This window comes from Cupressus sempervirens, chromosome 10 (genome assembly GCF_028749045.1).
Source record: "Cupressus sempervirens isolate cs-2001-9-10 chromosome 10, ASM2874904v1, whole genome shotgun sequence".
NCBI classification, from domain to species: Eukaryota; Viridiplantae; Streptophyta; class Pinopsida; order Cupressales; family Cupressaceae; genus Cupressus; species Cupressus sempervirens.
Window position 1 is genome coordinate 965,004,991 of NC_143127.1, and position 19,653 is coordinate 965,024,643.

At 34.2% G+C, this 19,653-nt stretch overlaps 1 protein-coding gene across 1 annotated transcript in view; it reads right to left on the minus strand.

The window, feature by feature from the left end:
- LOC149537177 (uncharacterized) overlaps positions 1 to 19,653 on the minus strand; it is a 241,446-nt gene that overhangs the window by 31,970 nt on the left and 189,823 nt on the right. The window contains exons 8-12 of the mRNA XM_089807323.1: positions 3,141 to 3,320; positions 2,870 to 2,937; positions 2,702 to 2,753; positions 2,436 to 2,489; positions 2,256 to 2,348 (exon numbers count right to left, since the gene is read on the minus strand). Of these exons, the coding sequence (XP_089663449.1) occupies positions 2,256 to 2,348; positions 2,436 to 2,489; positions 2,702 to 2,753; positions 2,870 to 2,937; positions 3,141 to 3,320 (447 nt within the window). The remainder of the gene's footprint in view (positions 1 to 2,255; positions 2,349 to 2,435; positions 2,490 to 2,701; positions 2,754 to 2,869; positions 2,938 to 3,140; positions 3,321 to 19,653) is intronic.

Genomic DNA, 19,653 nt, shown 5'->3' on the forward strand with positions numbered 1-19,653 from the left:
AACAAACTTTGATAAAGCCTATGATAGTCCTCACTGCAGTGTCTAATCGGAATTTTAAATGATTCTTCTAGTTTGAATTTTGGATATATGCTGGAAAGAAATGGCAGTACTAAATATTTACAAAATTAAGCCAATTCTGAAAATGATAATCAAATTTGTAATGCTGAATGTAACAATGAAATTCATTAAATTGAAATGCAAATATCTCATATCAGGAATAGCTAGCAATTATATTATGCCCAACTAATTATTTCAGCATGCTGGTAATTATACATGACAATTAAAAGAACCTGCAATTTGCCATTTCCCAATGTCTTCTTCATTCAATATGAATCACAGGCCTGTAGCAGAATTTACAGTGAGCAAAAACACGTTCAATTCCTCCAAATACAGGCCCTAAACTTGCAGCCACAGCCCCTCTAAAACATTTGCACTTCCCTATAGGTTGATGGTGAATGGATGTAGATCATATAGGGGTGGTCTCCAGGCACATACAACCCTCGACGCTGCCTCCAATGATGCATAACAGCCCCAATTGTGAACACAGACACCTTCCAAATTTTAGATGCAAGAAGAATATAATCACAACAATTTATTAAATATCACCAAAACCATGAACTCCAACTTTTCATAAACAGTATGGCACAGTAGAGAAGTGATTAGTCACCATTAACGTCTTCCCACCACAGTGAACACAGCTACACAAAGACAATAATAATTCTGAGAAATATAACCCTTGTACTTCAGCGAGAGCACAAAAATTCAGAACTTCAGAAGTGTCATGTAGACAAAGGAAAATAATATTCAATCAGATGCTTTCCTCATCAAATGGGCTCATATTTATAATTTCCAAATGGCACAAGTTTCCCAAATGCACTCCATTTAAGAAGCTTTCCCAACACAACATTAAAATATAATAATGTGTCATATAATATAATTATTAATTACTTTTGGCTCCCAAAAAATGTCCTTTTCCGCCATAATATAATATATTGACACACGAGGTCACTGTTCTTGTGCCCACGATTTAAAACTTTTCAACCTAGTTCCAGCAAGCTATGATACTAAGGTGACCAACATACAACACCAACAAAAATAGCAACCTCAGCATATTTAGATGAATAATAATAATTCGTTCATCTTGGGAAAACAAATGTAGAAGCATCAAAATTGAAATCTGACAACACCAGAGTGGTCCTAATGAAGAAAGACGATGAATGAACCTCACGGGATGACTTACAATAAATAGATGCTCCCTCCAATATTCTTGGAGCCCAAACTGGAAGCCTAAAATAAAAACTGAGAGCATCACCCAACTCGTCTAACTCAACTGAGCTCATCAAAGAAAACAATTTGACTTATTATAAATAATAAGTCCCTCAAACAAAGCCAAAACACACCATAGGCTGCTCGAAAGCCTATAACCCACCAACTAAGACCCTCAAATCCCACTGTTAGCTCACGAGGGTCGCTATGGTGAATAAGACCAAGCCAACTACAAGAACCTACTAAAAATGGGGACATTACAAACAGCAAGATTTCACCAGGCCTCAATACTCTCTAGATTAATATTACATATTGGACAAACCTATTTTGAACCGAAAAACAAAATGGATTTCACCAAATCTCGTGTTTTAAGGAAAGGCTAAATCGGATCAACAAACTTGTATTGCTCAATTAACCATATATTAATATTTCAAGTTAGAACCATCAAAAAGTGTGGTCAGAGAATCAGCTTTCCATCAAAGTAGGCGAAATAGTTTCAGAGATCAATATGAAGACCTTCTGGCTATAACAACAAAATAGTCTTTGGAAAGAAAATTAGTATCATTATATTTTGCACTTTTTCTAGTGAGAAAAAGCATATGAGACATTTATAAACAGTATACATGAAAAGGGAGAAAAGGGTGACTATTGGAACAAACATTAACCAATGCCACGATCTACTATGCAATGACATGAAATTATCAAGTTTTCATTTACTACTATACAGCATACAATCCTGACTAAAAAATCATCTTTCAGTTCAAACTTGTATCCAGACTATATTCAGTCCCTCTCTCTAAGTGTGAGAAGCCTTCGTGAATATACATGAATATATAAAGTATACAGATGAGTGCAATTGCACATGTGCAGTACTTGAAAAATTATCCTACTATATTGATTCGTAAAATTTAAAGGTTGGTGAACATGGTATGATCTCTCAACTATAAGGTCATGTATATTCTATTTAACTTTTCAAAAGATATACAAACCTTGATTGGTGAAAGGTCGTAAAAGAAGAATACTCCAGGCAGGGATCCACTCATACCAAATTCCATAGCTCTGAAGTGTTCAGTTACTGAGAACTGCGACAAATTCATATTAAAAAGGAAATTTGCATTTAGCTACTATGGCATGAAATATCATCATAATTGTCAGGATTATAAACTAACCTGGTTTGTCAGGATTTTATTCCCACCGAAGTCACTATATACAGTGGGAACTACCTTAACAAAATAACACAAAACACAGAAGTTAGACTACAGTAGTTGCAACTAAGACAAACCAAAGAGTTTCACTAGTTCAATTAGCAATATTTTATCACAGGCTGCAAAAACTTGAAAGTTGTATTTATATACTTAATTAAAATCCTGACACATGCGAGTCACAAATGACTAAGTTATTAGAAGCTTCTGCATGTAAAGTTTTATTTTCTGACCTTAATAAAATATTGATACATGCCAGTTCTCATTTCTTGTGTCCACCGTACTCTGTAAGAGATTGGAAAGAAATCAACGCAAAATTTGTCTAAAACTCCACTAAAGTCTTGCGATAAACAGCAGTCCTTCGAATACAACCCCCTGCATTGAAGACAAGACCCACTCACCCATCAAGAGGATTTACAACTCCTGGGAAGTGTGCTCCAAATGCCAACTTGTGTATTGTATGACTCACCTGCAGTGAATTGCCTTCCAATTATGATTATCATTTCACACTCAATGAGGAAAACTGTCATGGTACATTTTGAATAAAAGTTCAGAACTAGAACTTTATTTGCCTAATAAAATATCAAAACTATATTCAGATTTCCATTTCATTAGGTTCATGAGATGAGCAATTATTGAACAAATTTAGGTGAGCTTAAAATTATTTCTTACATTGATGTTTTCTGTCTGAAATGCCATTAGATCATGCACATGCATTCCAGAATATTGAAAACTTTTACCAGGAGCAAAATGGAAATTCCCTGCCACTTTGTTTACTTCAAGGGATCCATATATGTTGCATCCTTCACCAGCTTCATCTTTGATCTTGTTCAGAAACCCTTCCCTTTTGCACTATGGAAGCAATCAAAATAATCAATTGTTAAAACTAGAATAGCAAACCTTCATCGAATCTCTAATAAAAAGTTCTATCCTTTTATTTCCTACAAGATAAATTATTATGTAAGAAATATGTTTAAAACTTATTGATTGATAGCTCATCTAGTTCTCTAGTTCAGCACCATTGGGACGTCACACCTCCGGATCCTCATGGGGATTGGTATGTCTTGGAGATTGTGGTGCAGGAGCACTTCATTGCTCCAAGGGCCTCCAAGAGATCAAATATGATATATTTGTGTTTTGAAGGCCTATAGATGCGAATAAGGTCTTTGTGGACCAAATATGATGTAATAAGGCCATTAAGAGCCAATTAGTATGATGGTAGGGTCATTAGCTTTGATAGTCATGAAAGTTATCACAATTGTATAAAGTTGTCATATTCGGCCAAATGGTCAAAATTGGAAGACCATGAGTGGAATTGGGTAATTCAGGTCAAATTGTTTTATAGGTAATGGGCTGAAGCCTTGATTATTTGATAATGATTTATTATTATTTGGTGAGACTATTATGTTTAAGGTCAAGTAGGCTCAAACCCAAGACCTCCCAAATGAGAGGCTCACAATTTACCATTGCCTTATTTTAGGTCATAGTTGATGTGAATACATGAAATCTAATCATTTATGGTTAGTAGAGCAAAATGTGTAAGTTTTGCAAAATTGCACAAAAAGTTGTCAAGTAACTGTTCAAGTTGCTCGCCAACTTCTTGCACCAATCAGTTTTGGGTAGTTTAAGGGAGTTTTGGCAGTTCAAATGGATCGATATGGTGTTATATATGATGCAAATGCTCAAGAAACAAGGTAATGGTCGCAATTCATAAGTTTGGCAATAATATTCAAGAGTTCTCTGCAACTTTTCAAGGTATTTATGTATTAACTGTCTGATTCCATCTATTTTTCATGGTAAAAACTTAATACAATGATTGGATGATTGTCTTAAGGTGATGAGGTATTGTTTTATCTCCAATTTGGCATTGGAAGCAATCCATTTCATTTTTGGGGGGTTTAAAGACCTCTCTAAGCTATTCAGTGACTTGAATAAAAGGTAAACCTCTTATATTCTACATGCAATAAACCCTCTCAAAGCAATAAACCCTCAAACTGAGAGGGATGATTATTGTTAACTCCAAAATTTTGCACCCTAATGCCAAGTTATTGATACTTAAGTGATTTTGGAGCAACATGGGATCAATCAAAGGTTGTGGGTATCCTATGTCCTAATTGAACCTCCAGGTTCTAGGCCGGCTCTTACATGATTGACTTGATGATTTCACCTATGCTAATGAAAACTGTAAAACTTGGATGGAAAGGGATGAAGAAAGAACTGATAATGGAAAAAGCTTTGAAATGCAGAATCATATGGTGTTACACCAATTAATTCGACTATAACAAATATCTTTCCAAGCACAATCTGACAGCTTGCAGCATTCTAAACAGATACAATTCCTGATTATGTACTTTATACATAAATATTCAGAGGAAAAATCAGAATTGTAAGTATTAAAAGGAATTAATCACAATCAATATCTTCAAACACTTGATATAACCCCTAACCTATGCATAGAACTTCAAATCATAAAAGATGTAGAATGAGACATGATTTTAAGGTTTCTAACAAGAAACACAAGAAAACTACATCAATCACTATCAAGGCATACAAGTATAACTCCAGAAATAGATTCAAAATTAATTGTATAAACTGTCAAAGTCTCAGAAAATGCATGCCACAAATCTGATACAGTTGGATGATAAACACAATGCCTATGAATGACAAAGGCCCTCCTTCCAAAAACTCTCCCCCCTCTATATCAAAAAGAGAAGTATATAACCAAATCAAACTCAACATTTTCCCCTAAAATTAGGAAATGTGGGTTGGATATCAAAGAAATCTGCTCAAAAAAGGACTATAAAACCTCAGGAATGATGCCAAATGTCCTCCAAACTATGTCTCAACCAAGCGCTGATAACTCCAAGATGACTCCAAAATCTCCAAAGATGACTGAAAAGTCATCAGTCAAGACTCCTGGTTTAAAACAAATACTATGACTGTGGCAACTCCAAAATGCCAGCAGTGCCAAATCATATAACGAGAACTCAACATCCAATCTCGAACTTAACTTCAAATCCACAAACTTAGACAATCAAATGCCACCTATCCCTTTAACACTTAGTCCACACATGATTTGTTACCTTGATTTGACAATAACTCAACCTCACTCACAGTTATTACGTTGTTGTATTTGAAGATTTATAATTCTTTAACTAATTTATAATGCTTCAATTAAATAATAATAATTACAATGAATACAACCAAAATAATAACAAATTAATTAAAATGATAGTAAAGACTTAAAACAAAGTCTTACATTATCCTTTTAACATAAAAGGCTCCTTATGTGAAATGTGTGGACCCGAAACCATCATCAAAATAGGTTTAATATATAAAAATGAAACAAAGACCCAAACCCATTACTTCATTTCATTTTATCGATGACATGAAAGAAATGGAGGAGGATAGGGTTTGAAAACCCTAGCGGCCATGACGAAATTTCTGGAGATTTCCTTGGTCTTCCAATGTGATGAAAGTAATAACCAAGTAACTTCACAATAAGAATCAAAATACCCAACACTGCCTGGTGTAGATTGTCTTCTATCTACACACTCAGAATCTTTTGAGCTTTGATACCAATTTGATGAAAGTAGAATATTAAAAACCCACTAATAAATAGGATCCATGTTTATCCCTTCAACATCCATTCAATAAACTTATTATTTAGAGGCATCTCATGAAGTAAAACAAAATATGCTTCAATAAGTTTATCAATAAATCTCCATTCACACAGTCTGATTTCTATAGTATATGATTTTATTCATAACTTTTGTTTTCCACATCTTCCTGAAAAATCCTTTGGAGGAATTGTTCAAAATTAGTCCTTCTAACACATATCCAAAGCTGAGCCCAATAAAACCATTCCTTTACATGTTATGGTCTCTGTACCGAGACCCATTTTGAATGTCACAAATCAGAAAGCACACATATAACCCTACATAACAAATCCAATATCTTTCATAAAACAAATTCAAATGATCCAAAACCAATTTCATATTAATTCTTAGTGAGTCTATTTTCCAAATATGTAAGTCATTTATTCTTCCAATCCATAAATCATTATATGCATTCACATTTGTGCCTGCAACTCTATTAAAGCTATTCAAAAACCAATTTCTACTATAAGATTCATAACTTCCACAAATTTGCATAAAAATGACCCAAACCAATGGTAAAAGAAGTAATATTCATATATCTTTCCAATGAATCTATTTAGAGGTCATAACTCTTCCATGTGTCAGTACCAAGTTTTGCAACATGACTGCTGTTGGGGAATCTGAAATCTGTAAATAACTACTTTCACTAAAATATGCATAACTTCTTCAACACAAAATAAAATTAATCCAAACCGAAAGGAGAACAAAGATAAGTCATCCTACTATCTAAATATTTAACTTATATAGGGTTTCGAGGCCATAACTATCTGTACAAGGCCTAGAAATGGCATAAGAATAGTGAACACCAATCAAAATAGCTAAGAATGAATGCACAAACTAATACAAAAATGTTCTCTTCCTTCACATTCTGATTTCGAATGACCAATACAAGTTATTTATACCATTTTAGGCATTTAGAAACTATCCAAATTCCCCTATGACCTTTCATCTTCCTTTTTTCAACATTTTGCAATATTACAACTTTATAGTTTTGCACTTTCTTGACAACTTTACATTTATTGCCTTTAGGCATTACCATTGATTCCATTACATGGAATATCACATAAAACATATGGACTTACATTAAATAATTTTAATATTTCTTGGGATCATATAAAATATCTTTGACTAGGTGCACCTGCACCACAATATGTCGTGAGTGCCCAGAGATTTCTTTGTTTGGACTGGAGACCTGTAAGGATTCAACGCAATGATTGGGGTGTATGCCTCTGATAATGTGCTTGGGTCTTGGGCATTTCAACCTCCTTTTAGAGTTGGAAATATGCTGGGACGACATCATGGCTGGTTTTTTTGTATTTCCATGGCACATTTTCTACTCCTTGTTGTTGTCATGGCTGGGTATTTTCTTGAAGAAAACGTGGCTCTATTTTCTGCAATTTATAACACCATTTTGAAGATCACTTTTTCTTCCTGTTAGAGCCACCATCTATTCAAGCTGGGTTTTTCCATGAAGAAAATGCTGCAATTCTTATGTAGCCATAAGTTGTATATCTGTTGAACTTAGAGCTTTGTTTATGTCTTTATCACAATTCGGTTGTTTTGATGTGGATTTAGAGGTATTTATAAGACATTGAAATTGTGATGAACCGATTCCCTTTTCTTAGCATATGTCTTCAGTGGTTGGAAAAACTCATATGATATATTGCAAATTTTTCAGAACCCTGCAATAGCCTCAAGTTGGAAAGTTTTATAGTATTAATAGCATTTTGGTTTGCTGTTATTGATTATTTTCATTCGTTGCAATTGATTCTTGTTGAGTTGCTCTCCAACAGATGTTTCTGGATAATGGGTATTTGCCCTTTTCCCATTATTGTTTTCTCGGTGCACAAAATACATGGATCTGGTTGTTTGCTCTTTGCTTCAGAATCTGTTGCTGGAGCTTAATGCTGTATATGAGTTTTCCACAGAATGCAACACTCTGTTAATATTGCATCATTTTGCTTCATTTTCACAACTTAGCTCATGCTGAATCAAGTTTCCATTGAGGATTTTGATTTCTTTTCTATGTAGCAAAAAAATTTATTTATCTCTCATTATCTTTGTATAGAAATACATATACATTTTGTAACATTTATCTTCTGAGGAAAACAATGTAACTGGGTTCATTTCCTTCTCACGTCTACCAATCTTATGCCTGTCATTGTTCAGTTTTGCTTGTGGAAAACATGATGACATTTTTTTGGTTTTTTGCTGATAACTGTTAATCCTAAGTTTTAAATCTGATGATTGATGCTTCAGCTTTTAATCATGCTGGTCATGATTTATGCTATTACTTTCCGCATTTAGAACTTTCTTTTATTTATCATACCTTTTCCTCTTCAATAGATATTGCATTTCTGAAGTGTTTAGATCTCTAGTTGGTGTGGATGTTTCACTTGCAAAGATTGTTGACGCTGTCTTTCAAACCTATAGCAGCCTCATTCAATTAAATTTGCTGTCTGAGATTCTCTGCATCCTTGGTGGCGACAATGAAAACCTTTATCTGTCCTGTTACTTCATTTTTCCCTTGCATCATTCCTCAATAACTTAGCTCCTCCTTTTGACATATGCTCTGTTATTCTTTTGTTATATTCTCTGCTTACTTGCAAAATTGATATCTTTAGTTGTATGCAAAATTTATATGCACACATGTTATCTTCATGCCCTTGATTTTTCATCTTTTTGTTCAAGCTGAAGCTTTGCATTCATACCCTCCATCTTGTAGTTTATGTCGTATATCCTTGCACTTGTTGAACACTTTCAGCTGAAACATTTATTCTTCTTTTGCATATTCTAAAACAAAAGGTTTTAAGTTATAATGACCTGCCCCTTTAATGTCTTATGTTTGGTATCAAACTTACTGTAGCATATCTTGTTATAAAAGTAAAAGGTTTCATAACTGAATATGTCCCTTTATACTTTTGTTGTACTATTCTGATCAGCTTCTTAGGTCCTAACTCATATAGGCACGACAGGCTCAATAACCTAGGTGGGAGCCTATTGTTATATCCGCATCCGTGCTAAAGATAGAAGGCTACACAGGAAATAAACATGTCAGTAATAAAATATTTGATGTGATTGTTTGCTTCTGTTTCTGCTGATAGATGTTCTTATTTTATGCAGATGCATAGCATGACAGTAGTATGAATAGTTATATGTGAGGTAAGACATTTCATCATTGCTTAGATCCATCAGATCTAACACTTTTTCCATGAATGCACGATTTGGAAGATTCAAGAGAACGTGGTTCGAGGCAGCGAACAAGCGGGAGTGGAAGAATGCAACACAACCAGTCATTAAAGGCAACGACTGGTGCCCTATGACCCTCTCTTACTCAATTTTCTTCTTTTATGTTATGCATTTTCTTAGAGTAAGAATATGTATCAGCAGTTGTAGGGGCCACTCTCGTGGTCAATTGTGTGAGAGGATTTACTTTAAGCATTCATTTCTTTTCAGTTTTGTAAATATGAATTGTATCCATCATGATGAAAAATACAAGGCCATTATTTTTTCTCTATTGTTTCATTCTGAATGAAATATGATTTAGAAGTTGAAACATGAGCTGAATGCAATAAAAATGTGTACTTCACTTTCATTTGATCATGGTTTAGCACAGAATTTTAACGTGTTAAAATTAAGTAACAATTATATTAAGCATGTACTTATGCCCAAGACCATCGCAACATGGATCCAATGAAAAAGAAGTCTGATTCATTGTCTCAGACTGGGTAATGACAGAGTTTATGATGTCTGGCTACACTTTGAACAATCAGAGATGTTTGAAAAGATCGGTGACTAGGGTGAGATGTGAAGGATGGTCTTGATTGTGTCCAAGGGTATAGAAGGAAGTACGCTCAGTTTGATGCCTTTAAAGCTGACTGTCTCCGAGGCTTGGTCTGACTGTCATAGTGACAGTAAACAATACTTTGCATTGGGGAAGATTTAATAGTGTTTAGGTTGGATTTTGAATATTGGTTTGGGGTTGGGACAAGTGTCTCTGAAATGGTGAGTGTTGGGAAAATCCCTTGGGAAGGGACAGATCTGATTCAAATCAAGGAGAATGCATTGAAAATGGATAGCTGCAATGGAGACCTTCATAGTATTCTGAGTATCTCTATGTTTTTGGTGCTACCTTCTGTTCGTGACTTTCATTAATTTTCTGTCATGTTCTCTCTTCATATCTGCCGTATCTTCTTCTCCTTACTCCGGTCAGAAGTATTTTGACTCTACTCATATCGTGTAAATATATATATTTTGGTCAAATATAATTTTGGGGTGGCAGTGTTAAAATAATATATCTCTCTTTTATGATGTGGCAGCCATGATGAATTTTTTCCTTGTGACTTGGCATCCAGCTCAGATTATATATTTGTCTTTAGTTATCAGAAATCATTATTTCTCATGTTATCACTTTCTTTGGGCATCAGTTCTATCTTCCCTTGTCGGCATCAGTTTTCATCTTCTTCACTGTCAAGGATGTTAACTCTTAAAGCTCTTGACACCAGTTGGTATTCTCTGTCTTGGATGCTTTTGTTATGTTTTCATCTCTCCGTTTTAGGTGGTGTGACAATTTTGAACCTGCTTCAAGTGTATGTGTGCAGGCAACTCCTGCGATTGGTGAAAATTCTCAGTTGTGTAAAGGAACTTCATCTGTGATATTTGATTATCTTTCAGAACTACTATGTTAAATGAATTCATTCAGTTCTTGAGAGAATATTTAATAATTCTATAAGTTAGAGAGTTTGGTTCTTAGTATTGAGAGTGTTTCTCAGAACTGTTGTGCATGTGTTCATATTGCATTCTTTATTGCTGTATAAATTAAAAGTATTTGAATATCTTTCTTCTGCTCCAAAAGACTTTGTCATGGCAAAGATATTGTATCATTTTTGAGAAGACTAATAAATGAATTGCATTTGAGTGGGCTGGGTTGTTTCCCTTGCAAAAGAGGGTTTTTCCCAGAATAAAGTCTTCTTATTGTATGATTAATTTTGTTACATTTTTTATCTTTCTGGTTCAAAATTTACAGAATGTGGGTTGAGTGTTCTATGGGAATTGGGACAGTCACTGTTTGCCTGACTGTGTACAGTGTTTCAAGGGGTTGAAGGGATTGTCTGATGTTGGTGAGAGAATGGGAAGTGCTCATTGAGTAAGGGTTTGATCAGGAAAGTGGGAGTCAAGTTCATATGGCTAGGAGCCACAAGGGCATTGCGTCACCAAATGGTATGTGAGGACAGTTTTGAAGCATGGATGTTCAAGGCTTAGTTACCAATTCAGATGTGGATACAGGAAGTGGGGAGCAGATGCACAAAAAATTTGTGGGCGGGATGCGGATGCGTGTGTATATATATAAACGAAAGAAATATACAAAATTGAGAGATTCGATAGTATGATACTTGTAACTTTACCAATACATATTCAAATTGAGCTCATAGAGGCGCTTCTCGATCATTACAAGATAAATAATAATAAAGAAAAATTATTAAAATAAATAACTAAATTAATGAACAAATAGATTTTAATGAATTATAATATAAATTATTATAATAATATATTATATATATCCATAGATATACTAATATGAAGAAAATAATATTAACAACTATAAATATTAATAAAAATATTGACCAATTTTTGATATTTAATAATAATCTATATGTCGCATGTTTATGTTTGTGAGTGACTGATGTCTTCTATAGTCAAATTCCTATAATTACGGCTCAGATCCTATGTGGTATGACTCGGTGCATAAGCCATAGGATCCCACATTAATGTCACCTATCTTTCGCTGCATCTTCACAAATCTTCCATATGCAATAACCTAATAATGATCAAGGTATATTTGAGCAATACTTCACGGGTCGAGACAATCATCGCCACTTCAACATATTAGTTATGGTTTCCATTTCACTAAATAAGAAGTTGATAGTCCAAACAAAGATGGATTTTGAGAATATGATCAAGCAAATACTAATTAATCACACATTTCTGGCTGGCTACAAGTGGCTTCCGCCCGCCTCTGCTCACTTCCGCTTTTGCCTCTATAGGTACGGAACCTGAATTAGTATCCAAGGTTCAAGAGTACCTTGTTGTGTCCATGATCATGTCTTGATTATATTGGAGCCTAGAGAGGGTTTGGGAAACCCAAGAAAAGGGAAAGGTGTTAATGAATTAATAAGGGGGGAAACACCTTGCAAAACAATAGGATAGGAAATCCTTGTTGGGTGTTTGGGTTTGTGTGGTTGCTTTGCATTAGATTCTGGTTGTCCTTTGGCAAGACATTGGGTGATATAACTCCCAGAACTAATGCAAGGAAACAAACAATAGCGGTTGAACATATGCATAAACTTTTTTCCAGAATGGTTCATCAAGAATGAATAAGTAGTGGATGGGTGGATCTTGTTTGGGCTACTAGATTTATGTTTCTTCTTGGCATGGATATTGGCAAGAACTGATTGAAACTCTAGCATGGGTTCATGAACACACACCTCTATTACCAGCAGATAGAACATGTTTATTTATTTATTTTTGGTTGGTAGGCCATGTTTATTTATTATTTTACTAAAATAAATATGTAAAATTACTTCATTCAAATATTTGGTGGGATTTATGTGAAAAAGATAAACATTACTCACATGCTCCTAGAAAAAAAGCTGACCTTCATATTAAAAATCAATAGTGGTGATGTGTTGTCAAACACACACATCTCATTGCAAATGGGGATCCCCACTTTTTGTTTTTGACAATAAGTAAATTGTTAATCTTAGCATTGTCATCGCAACATTTTTCAAGTCTTGAGAGGTTAATAAGGCAAAAACTTGGGCAAGTTAATTTTGTTGGAGATTTTAGTTGTGATAGAGATCTTTATCTCTAGAAATAAGGACGCTATTATAGTTATGGTCACCTTCTGTTGAAGAGGACACTTACGATTAAATTGTAATATTAAATATAAAGACATGTGTCATTCAACATGCGTTGAGGCATAAAAATATAAAGAGTTGTATTTGTAAATGAAGAGTCGTGTTTTGAGAAATTGTAGAGACCATCGCTTATAATGTGAAGAGTCTCTATATGTGTTATATATATCGCATCAAGCTAAAGGCATTGTAAACTTGAATTTCATTATCAATATAATGTTCTTTTGTTGTGTGTGGCTGGGTTTTTCCCTTCATTCTTGAAGGGTTTTCACAAGATATTTCTATGTGTCTCTTGCATCTTTTCTGGTTATTCGTTATTGTTGTTTATCTGATTTTTGGGTTAAAATCCAACATGGTATTAGGGCCCAGCTAGATGATAGAAAATAAGGAAGTCCTTTTGTTATGACAATCTAATGGCTACAAGTCAAATTATATATGTCTATGTCAAAGTCTCTCTCATTTTATGCACATGTAGTTTCCACAACATGCTGTGATTCATTTTATTTATCCATGCATAGTTAGACATGAAGAATATCTATGGTAATCAATTGTTTGATATATCTTGAAGTCTTTGAAGAGCCTTCAACAAACAATAGTCTCTGGCATGTACAACTGTGGGTTGTGGGATGTTTTCATTAAAGGCGATGAAGCTTTTCATCAAAATATCATGGCTCATTATCGGCTATGGATGCCAACTCATGCCCACGACGATTAAGGGTTGGTTCATGTTACGTCAATCTCCACAATGGAATTTGTAGAGTCGTTTTAGGTACATCTTAAGTCGTATACTTCTAGGCATTTCTTTGCACTGTGTGTTTCACAATCACCATGTGTTATACCTTTAAGTGCATCATGACTATGTGGAGGCAGCATTGATATCATTGACTAATTTTGCAATGCTAGTATAGCTGCCTTCGGATTTAGTCTTCAACATCATGTTCATCTTGTCTTGTATGCATTTCCGGGAGAGATTTCTTTATATTATACTATTTGCATTTTTATCATTGCCAAGAGATGGTGACGTGTCTTATTCAATCTAACGAAGTTTTTTCAAGCTACATATTGTTGTCGATAACTGTCATGCCTCCTTGTATGCCAAAATAAAGTCTCTTTGTATCCTTAGTACTTATTTCAAGAGGGGTGATATTGTTATTGTGGTCTTTAATCAATATTCTTAAATTGTTATAATTGTCTCCACCCATGCAATGAAGTTTGAAATATAAGTGTCCTCGGTGATTATGTTCAACCGATTTTCGTGTATGTGACGTGACCAATCAAGTTATGTTCATTGCCTCATCCATGCTCATGAATTATTCTTACTCTTTTGCCAAAAGACCAATGGAATTAAAGATCACGTGACTTCTCTAGATCGCAGAAATCCATTACGGCAATTTGAGTTTCTTCTCCTTACTCCGAGCCTTTGTCCTTAGGCTTTCTTCGGCGCACAGTTTTTTTAATGAAATTTATGTATTTTCATGCCAGTTTTGAGATTTTAGCTTAAGGTTATGTCATGTTTAAGGGAAAAAGGCTTGAATTTGTTTTATCAATCATAAATTTGTCATTATCATTGAACTAAAATCAAATATTTTGAGCTATGAGCATTGGCTAAGTAATTGTTTCAGACTTGTGGTAGGAAAGATTTTAGAACCTTTCATGCAAACAGGAATTTCAATGGTCATGGTGTTTACTTTCCTTGCTTTCCCTCTATGGTTGAAGAAGCATTTCTTAGCCTAGAAGCTAGAGAATTTCTAAATTCCGACGAGTCTAGATGCTGCTTTCATCATTTAGTAGGATGAATGGGCCTCTTTCCTGAAGGATGTTGTTAAGGATCTCCAATAAATGATGCGATCCTAGCTATGTTTCAAGTTGACGAACCAATGTCGTAGATCAAGGATTATATTCTCCTTGTCATTCAATTAGAATGATAATTATAGTCGGTAAATTTTCTTATTGATTACTTTCTAAATTCAACTATAAAGAAGGCTCTAACAATAGGAGTACGACAAGGACTATTATATGAGCTTTGCACGAAGACAAATCTTGCACTTGTTCATGAGACTTTAGATTCAAATGAAATATGGCATAGAAGATTAGGTCATATCAACTTTCGTGCTCTAACATCTATGGAGAAGTTGGTAATTGGAATACCCAAATTAAGTCATATTCTCAATGAATCCTACAAAGGTTGTGCCTTAGGGAAAAACACTAAAAAGTCATTTCCTCATAGTTTGAGCAAAACTAAAGATGTGTTAGTAATAGTGCACTCTGACTTATGTGGACCCATGTCTACACCATCCATAGGACAGTTCTTCTCCTATGTGATATTTATTGATGATTTTTCAAGGAAGACATGGATATACTTCCTTAAGTGCAAAGAATCTGAAGATATTCTTTCTAAATTTAAAGAATTCAAAATTATCACTAAAAACTCCTCAGAAAAGAAAATTAAAGTTCTAAGAACAGATAATGGGAAAGAATACACTTATGAAATATTTAAAAAAATTTGCAAACTTGCTGGGATTAAGAGGGATTTCACAGTTCCCTACAATCCTCAACAAAATGGAGTTGTTGAAAGGAAAAATAGAATTGTTGTAGAAGCTGCTAGGTCTATGATATATGATTAGAACTTGAGCATGTCATTTTGGGTTGAAACATCTAATATAGCAGTCTATATTCAGAATAAATGTGCTCACTCGCATTTGGACAACAAAACTCCTGAAGAAGCATTTTCAAGAATGAAACCTAACATCAGTCATTTAAGGATATTTGGATGTCCTGTTTATGTTCATGTACCTAAGGAGAAAACGACAAAGTTAGAACCTACTGGAAGAAAAGGAATTCTTATTGGTTTTAGTGAAACAGTAAAAGGGTACAAAATCTAATACCTAGATAGAAACAAATAGAACTCATCAGAGATGTCATCTTTGAAGAAGATATTTCTTTTGGAAGAGCCAAAACTTCAAATGAACTAGATACAAATGACTTGTCCTATTCCCTAGAAGAGGCTCTTGCTCCTGAGATTCAAAGGGAGTACCTTGAAGAGACTTCAAATGAAACTGAGATCCTTCTTGAGACTCAAGAAGAGAGTCTTGATAATAAATCTAAAAGGCCACTTTTGGCAATGAAAATTAAACATGAAGGAGATGAATTTGCAGCACTTTTAGGGACTTTCAAAGAAAGCAAAAGACCTCAAAAATTAACATACAATGCATTCATGTGCGAGAGTCCAAACTCTGAACCTTCTAAATGCTTCAAAAGCACTTAAACATCAAGCTTGGAAAGATGCAATGGTGGAAGAATATCAGCTGATACTAAAAGATGATGTTTGGGATGTAGTTCCTAGAACTAAAGGAAAATTTGTTGTTTCTTCCAAATGGCTCTTCAAAGTTAAGTAAGCTGCAGATGGTAGCATTGAAAAACATAAAGGAAGGAATCGATTTTTTTAAAAAAATTGCACCAGTTGCCAAGTATACCATAGTTAGATCTATAATAGCCATTGTAGCAGCTAAAGGTTGGAAAATCCATCAAATAGATGTAAAAACTACTTTTCTAAATGGAACAATTGAGGAAGAAGTATACTTGGAACAACCAAAAGGATTTGTGACTCATGATGTTGTCTCCTATGTATGTAAATTGAAAAGGGCTCTATATGGACTCAAACAGGCTCCCCTAGCATAGTATGAAAGGATTGATAAATATCTTCTAAGTTTTGGATGCACCAAGAATGTTGCTGATCCAAATCTTTACTTTAAAGTAACTAAAGGTGACATGTTGATTCTAATTCTTTATGTTGATCACCTTTTGATTAAAGTAGAACATCTCATTAATTAGTGTAAGAAAGATTTGGCTTCTAAATTTGAAATGAAGGACTTTGGGATTCTTCATTACTTCTTTGGATTGGAAGTTCGTCAGAAGTCTGGGAATATCTTCCTACATCAAAAGGAGTAACTATCAATATTCTGAAAAGATTTGGAATGTCGAACTGTCGACCTATGTCAACACCTATGGAAACCAACTTACACAAGCTAAAGGAAGCAAATGTTGAATCCAGACTAGTTGATCCCACTTTATACAGACATATAATTGGGTCTCTAATGTATCTTGTAAATACTCGACTTGATATTTGCCATGTTGTTAATGCATTAAGTCAGTTCATGTGTGAACCTCTTGAAATTCGTCTTGTTGTTTAGAAGAATATATTAAGGTATCTTCAAGGCACTATCGGCTATGAACTTAAATATGAGAATACGAGCTTAGAGTTACATGGATATATTAGTTCTGATTGGGCCAGAAGAACACATTAGGATGTTGTTTTAGCTTAGGTTCAGCTATGATCTCATGGATCTACAGAAATCAAGCTTCAGTTGCTCAAAGTTCTATTGAGGCAAAGTATATTGCAATAGCAATGGGAGCAAGAGAATCAGTGTGCCTTCGAAAATTGTTTTCTAACCTATTCTGTGAGCCTATGAAACCTACCACTATTAACTTTGATAACCAAAGTTGTATCAAGTTAGCTGTGAATCCAGCATTTCATGATAGATCCAAGCATATAGAAATTCCTTACCACTACGTAAGAGACATGGTGGTAAGAAGAGCTATTCAGTTGGAATATATTAATACAAGTGATCAAACAACTGACATTCTCACCACGACTCTTCCTAAAGTGAAGGTTGATCATTTCCGAAAGAAACTTGGTATGGTTGAAATGTAAGTTTATGAGACTGAGTCTCAACTTTGTAAATTTGTATTATTTTAATAAAGATATTTAAAGTGTAGACTCTTTTGTCATATGTGTGACTCTATGACTTATGGGCCTACCCTATATACATTATCAAAAGGAGACCATCTTTTATAATGAAATGTTGATTCTAATACTATAAGGTGACGTCATTATAATTAATGTGACTTGAATTCTTGGACAAATCATGATAGTTAATAGAGTATGTTAATAGATATCATTTGACGTGATATTAGTTGACGATTAATATGATCAAACTCATGGTGGACATTATGTGACATAATATCCATGGATATACCATGATCTCTTATGGTAGATATCATTAGACTTGATATCTATGTATACAACATAACTGGAAAGAATATCATGAGACTTGATTTTCTTAAGTATATCTAGATAATATCACTTTTCAAATAAGGCGAACTCGTATATATGCACTTTGTCTTCCCTAGCTAAGAGCAAGTGTTAAAGCATGTAGCTTCGCTCTGACAATAGCTGTGATCAGCACATATATCTATATGTATATATGTATACCAGTATGATACACATACCGTTATATATATATATATATATATAAAACTCTACACAGTCGAAACTGATGATCATGTATATTGTCTAAGATTTCATTTTAGACATGATCGAAACATATTTTGTTTCCTTTGATTTAAGATCACTATCGATCTATATTATATCGAGCTGCAGTTCATAATGATTGGTAATACATGATTAAGACTTGTGTTAAGTCTATAACAAATCGGGCATGATTAACCAACACCGAACCAATGTGATGGTGAATGTTCATGTCTCCATTCGGAGACATGCCCATTCACCCTCACACTATGTGATATATATACTTGATCCACCTGGCATAACAAGGCATCGAAATCAATTAATGCAAGCACATCAAAGGATCGATTTACATTTCAAGTTCAAGAACATTTTATTATCTATGTTATTTCTATACTAACATATACAGATTCTGGAGCAAATCTATTCTTTGACATTAGTGTTCATACCTGCAATCAAAAGTTGTGCATCAGTCAGCCTCGAATTTGAAATCTGGTAAGAAACTTTTCATTAGTCATGCATTTTTTAATTATCAAATACTGATTGTTATTAAATCACATCTTATAGACAGTCAATTTTTCATCAATTTTGTATATGCTGTTCCATAATCAATAGATATCTTATCCACATCATTGCAAGTATTTGTTTATGCTCATTGTTAGAATCGCTTTTCATCATGCACTATAACTTTCTATCTGAAGTTGCCGTTCTCATTTTTTTATGAGGTTGGTTATAATACTATCACTGTAGCTCGCCGTCAACCCTTCAACCGGTTATGGCAGTTTGTCTTCAACAAGGAGCATCATTCCATTGACTTTTAATTACTCTTCTAATTTAAATAACACAACTATTTGATCAGCTAAGCAAACCATGTTTATCTTCATGCCTTTCGACTAATCCACTTTCCCACTCTACCAGAATTTGCATAGTTGACAAATTGGGATCGAATCGCAATTCATCATCGCTGTATTATGCACTTGACAATTCTGTAGTGACAAAACAGAGTATTTGACATGTAAGCAAAGTTTGTATAAACTAAATTTTGACAATTGTAACAAAGAGCTGAAGGGCATCACCAAAAGATTGTTGTGGAATATATATATATGCTGCTATGCTCTGCTAAATATGATCTTCTCTATTATCCATCTCTCAATATATGACTATAGCTGCTTATGATACTCAACTTGTTATATAATTTTAACACTTCCTTAAGAAATTTCTGCAACTTCCTGGCATGCTCCATTAACAGCTCATAACACATTTCTCATAAGTTTTGACTCTTGTGCTCGCACTTCTATGGCAAACTA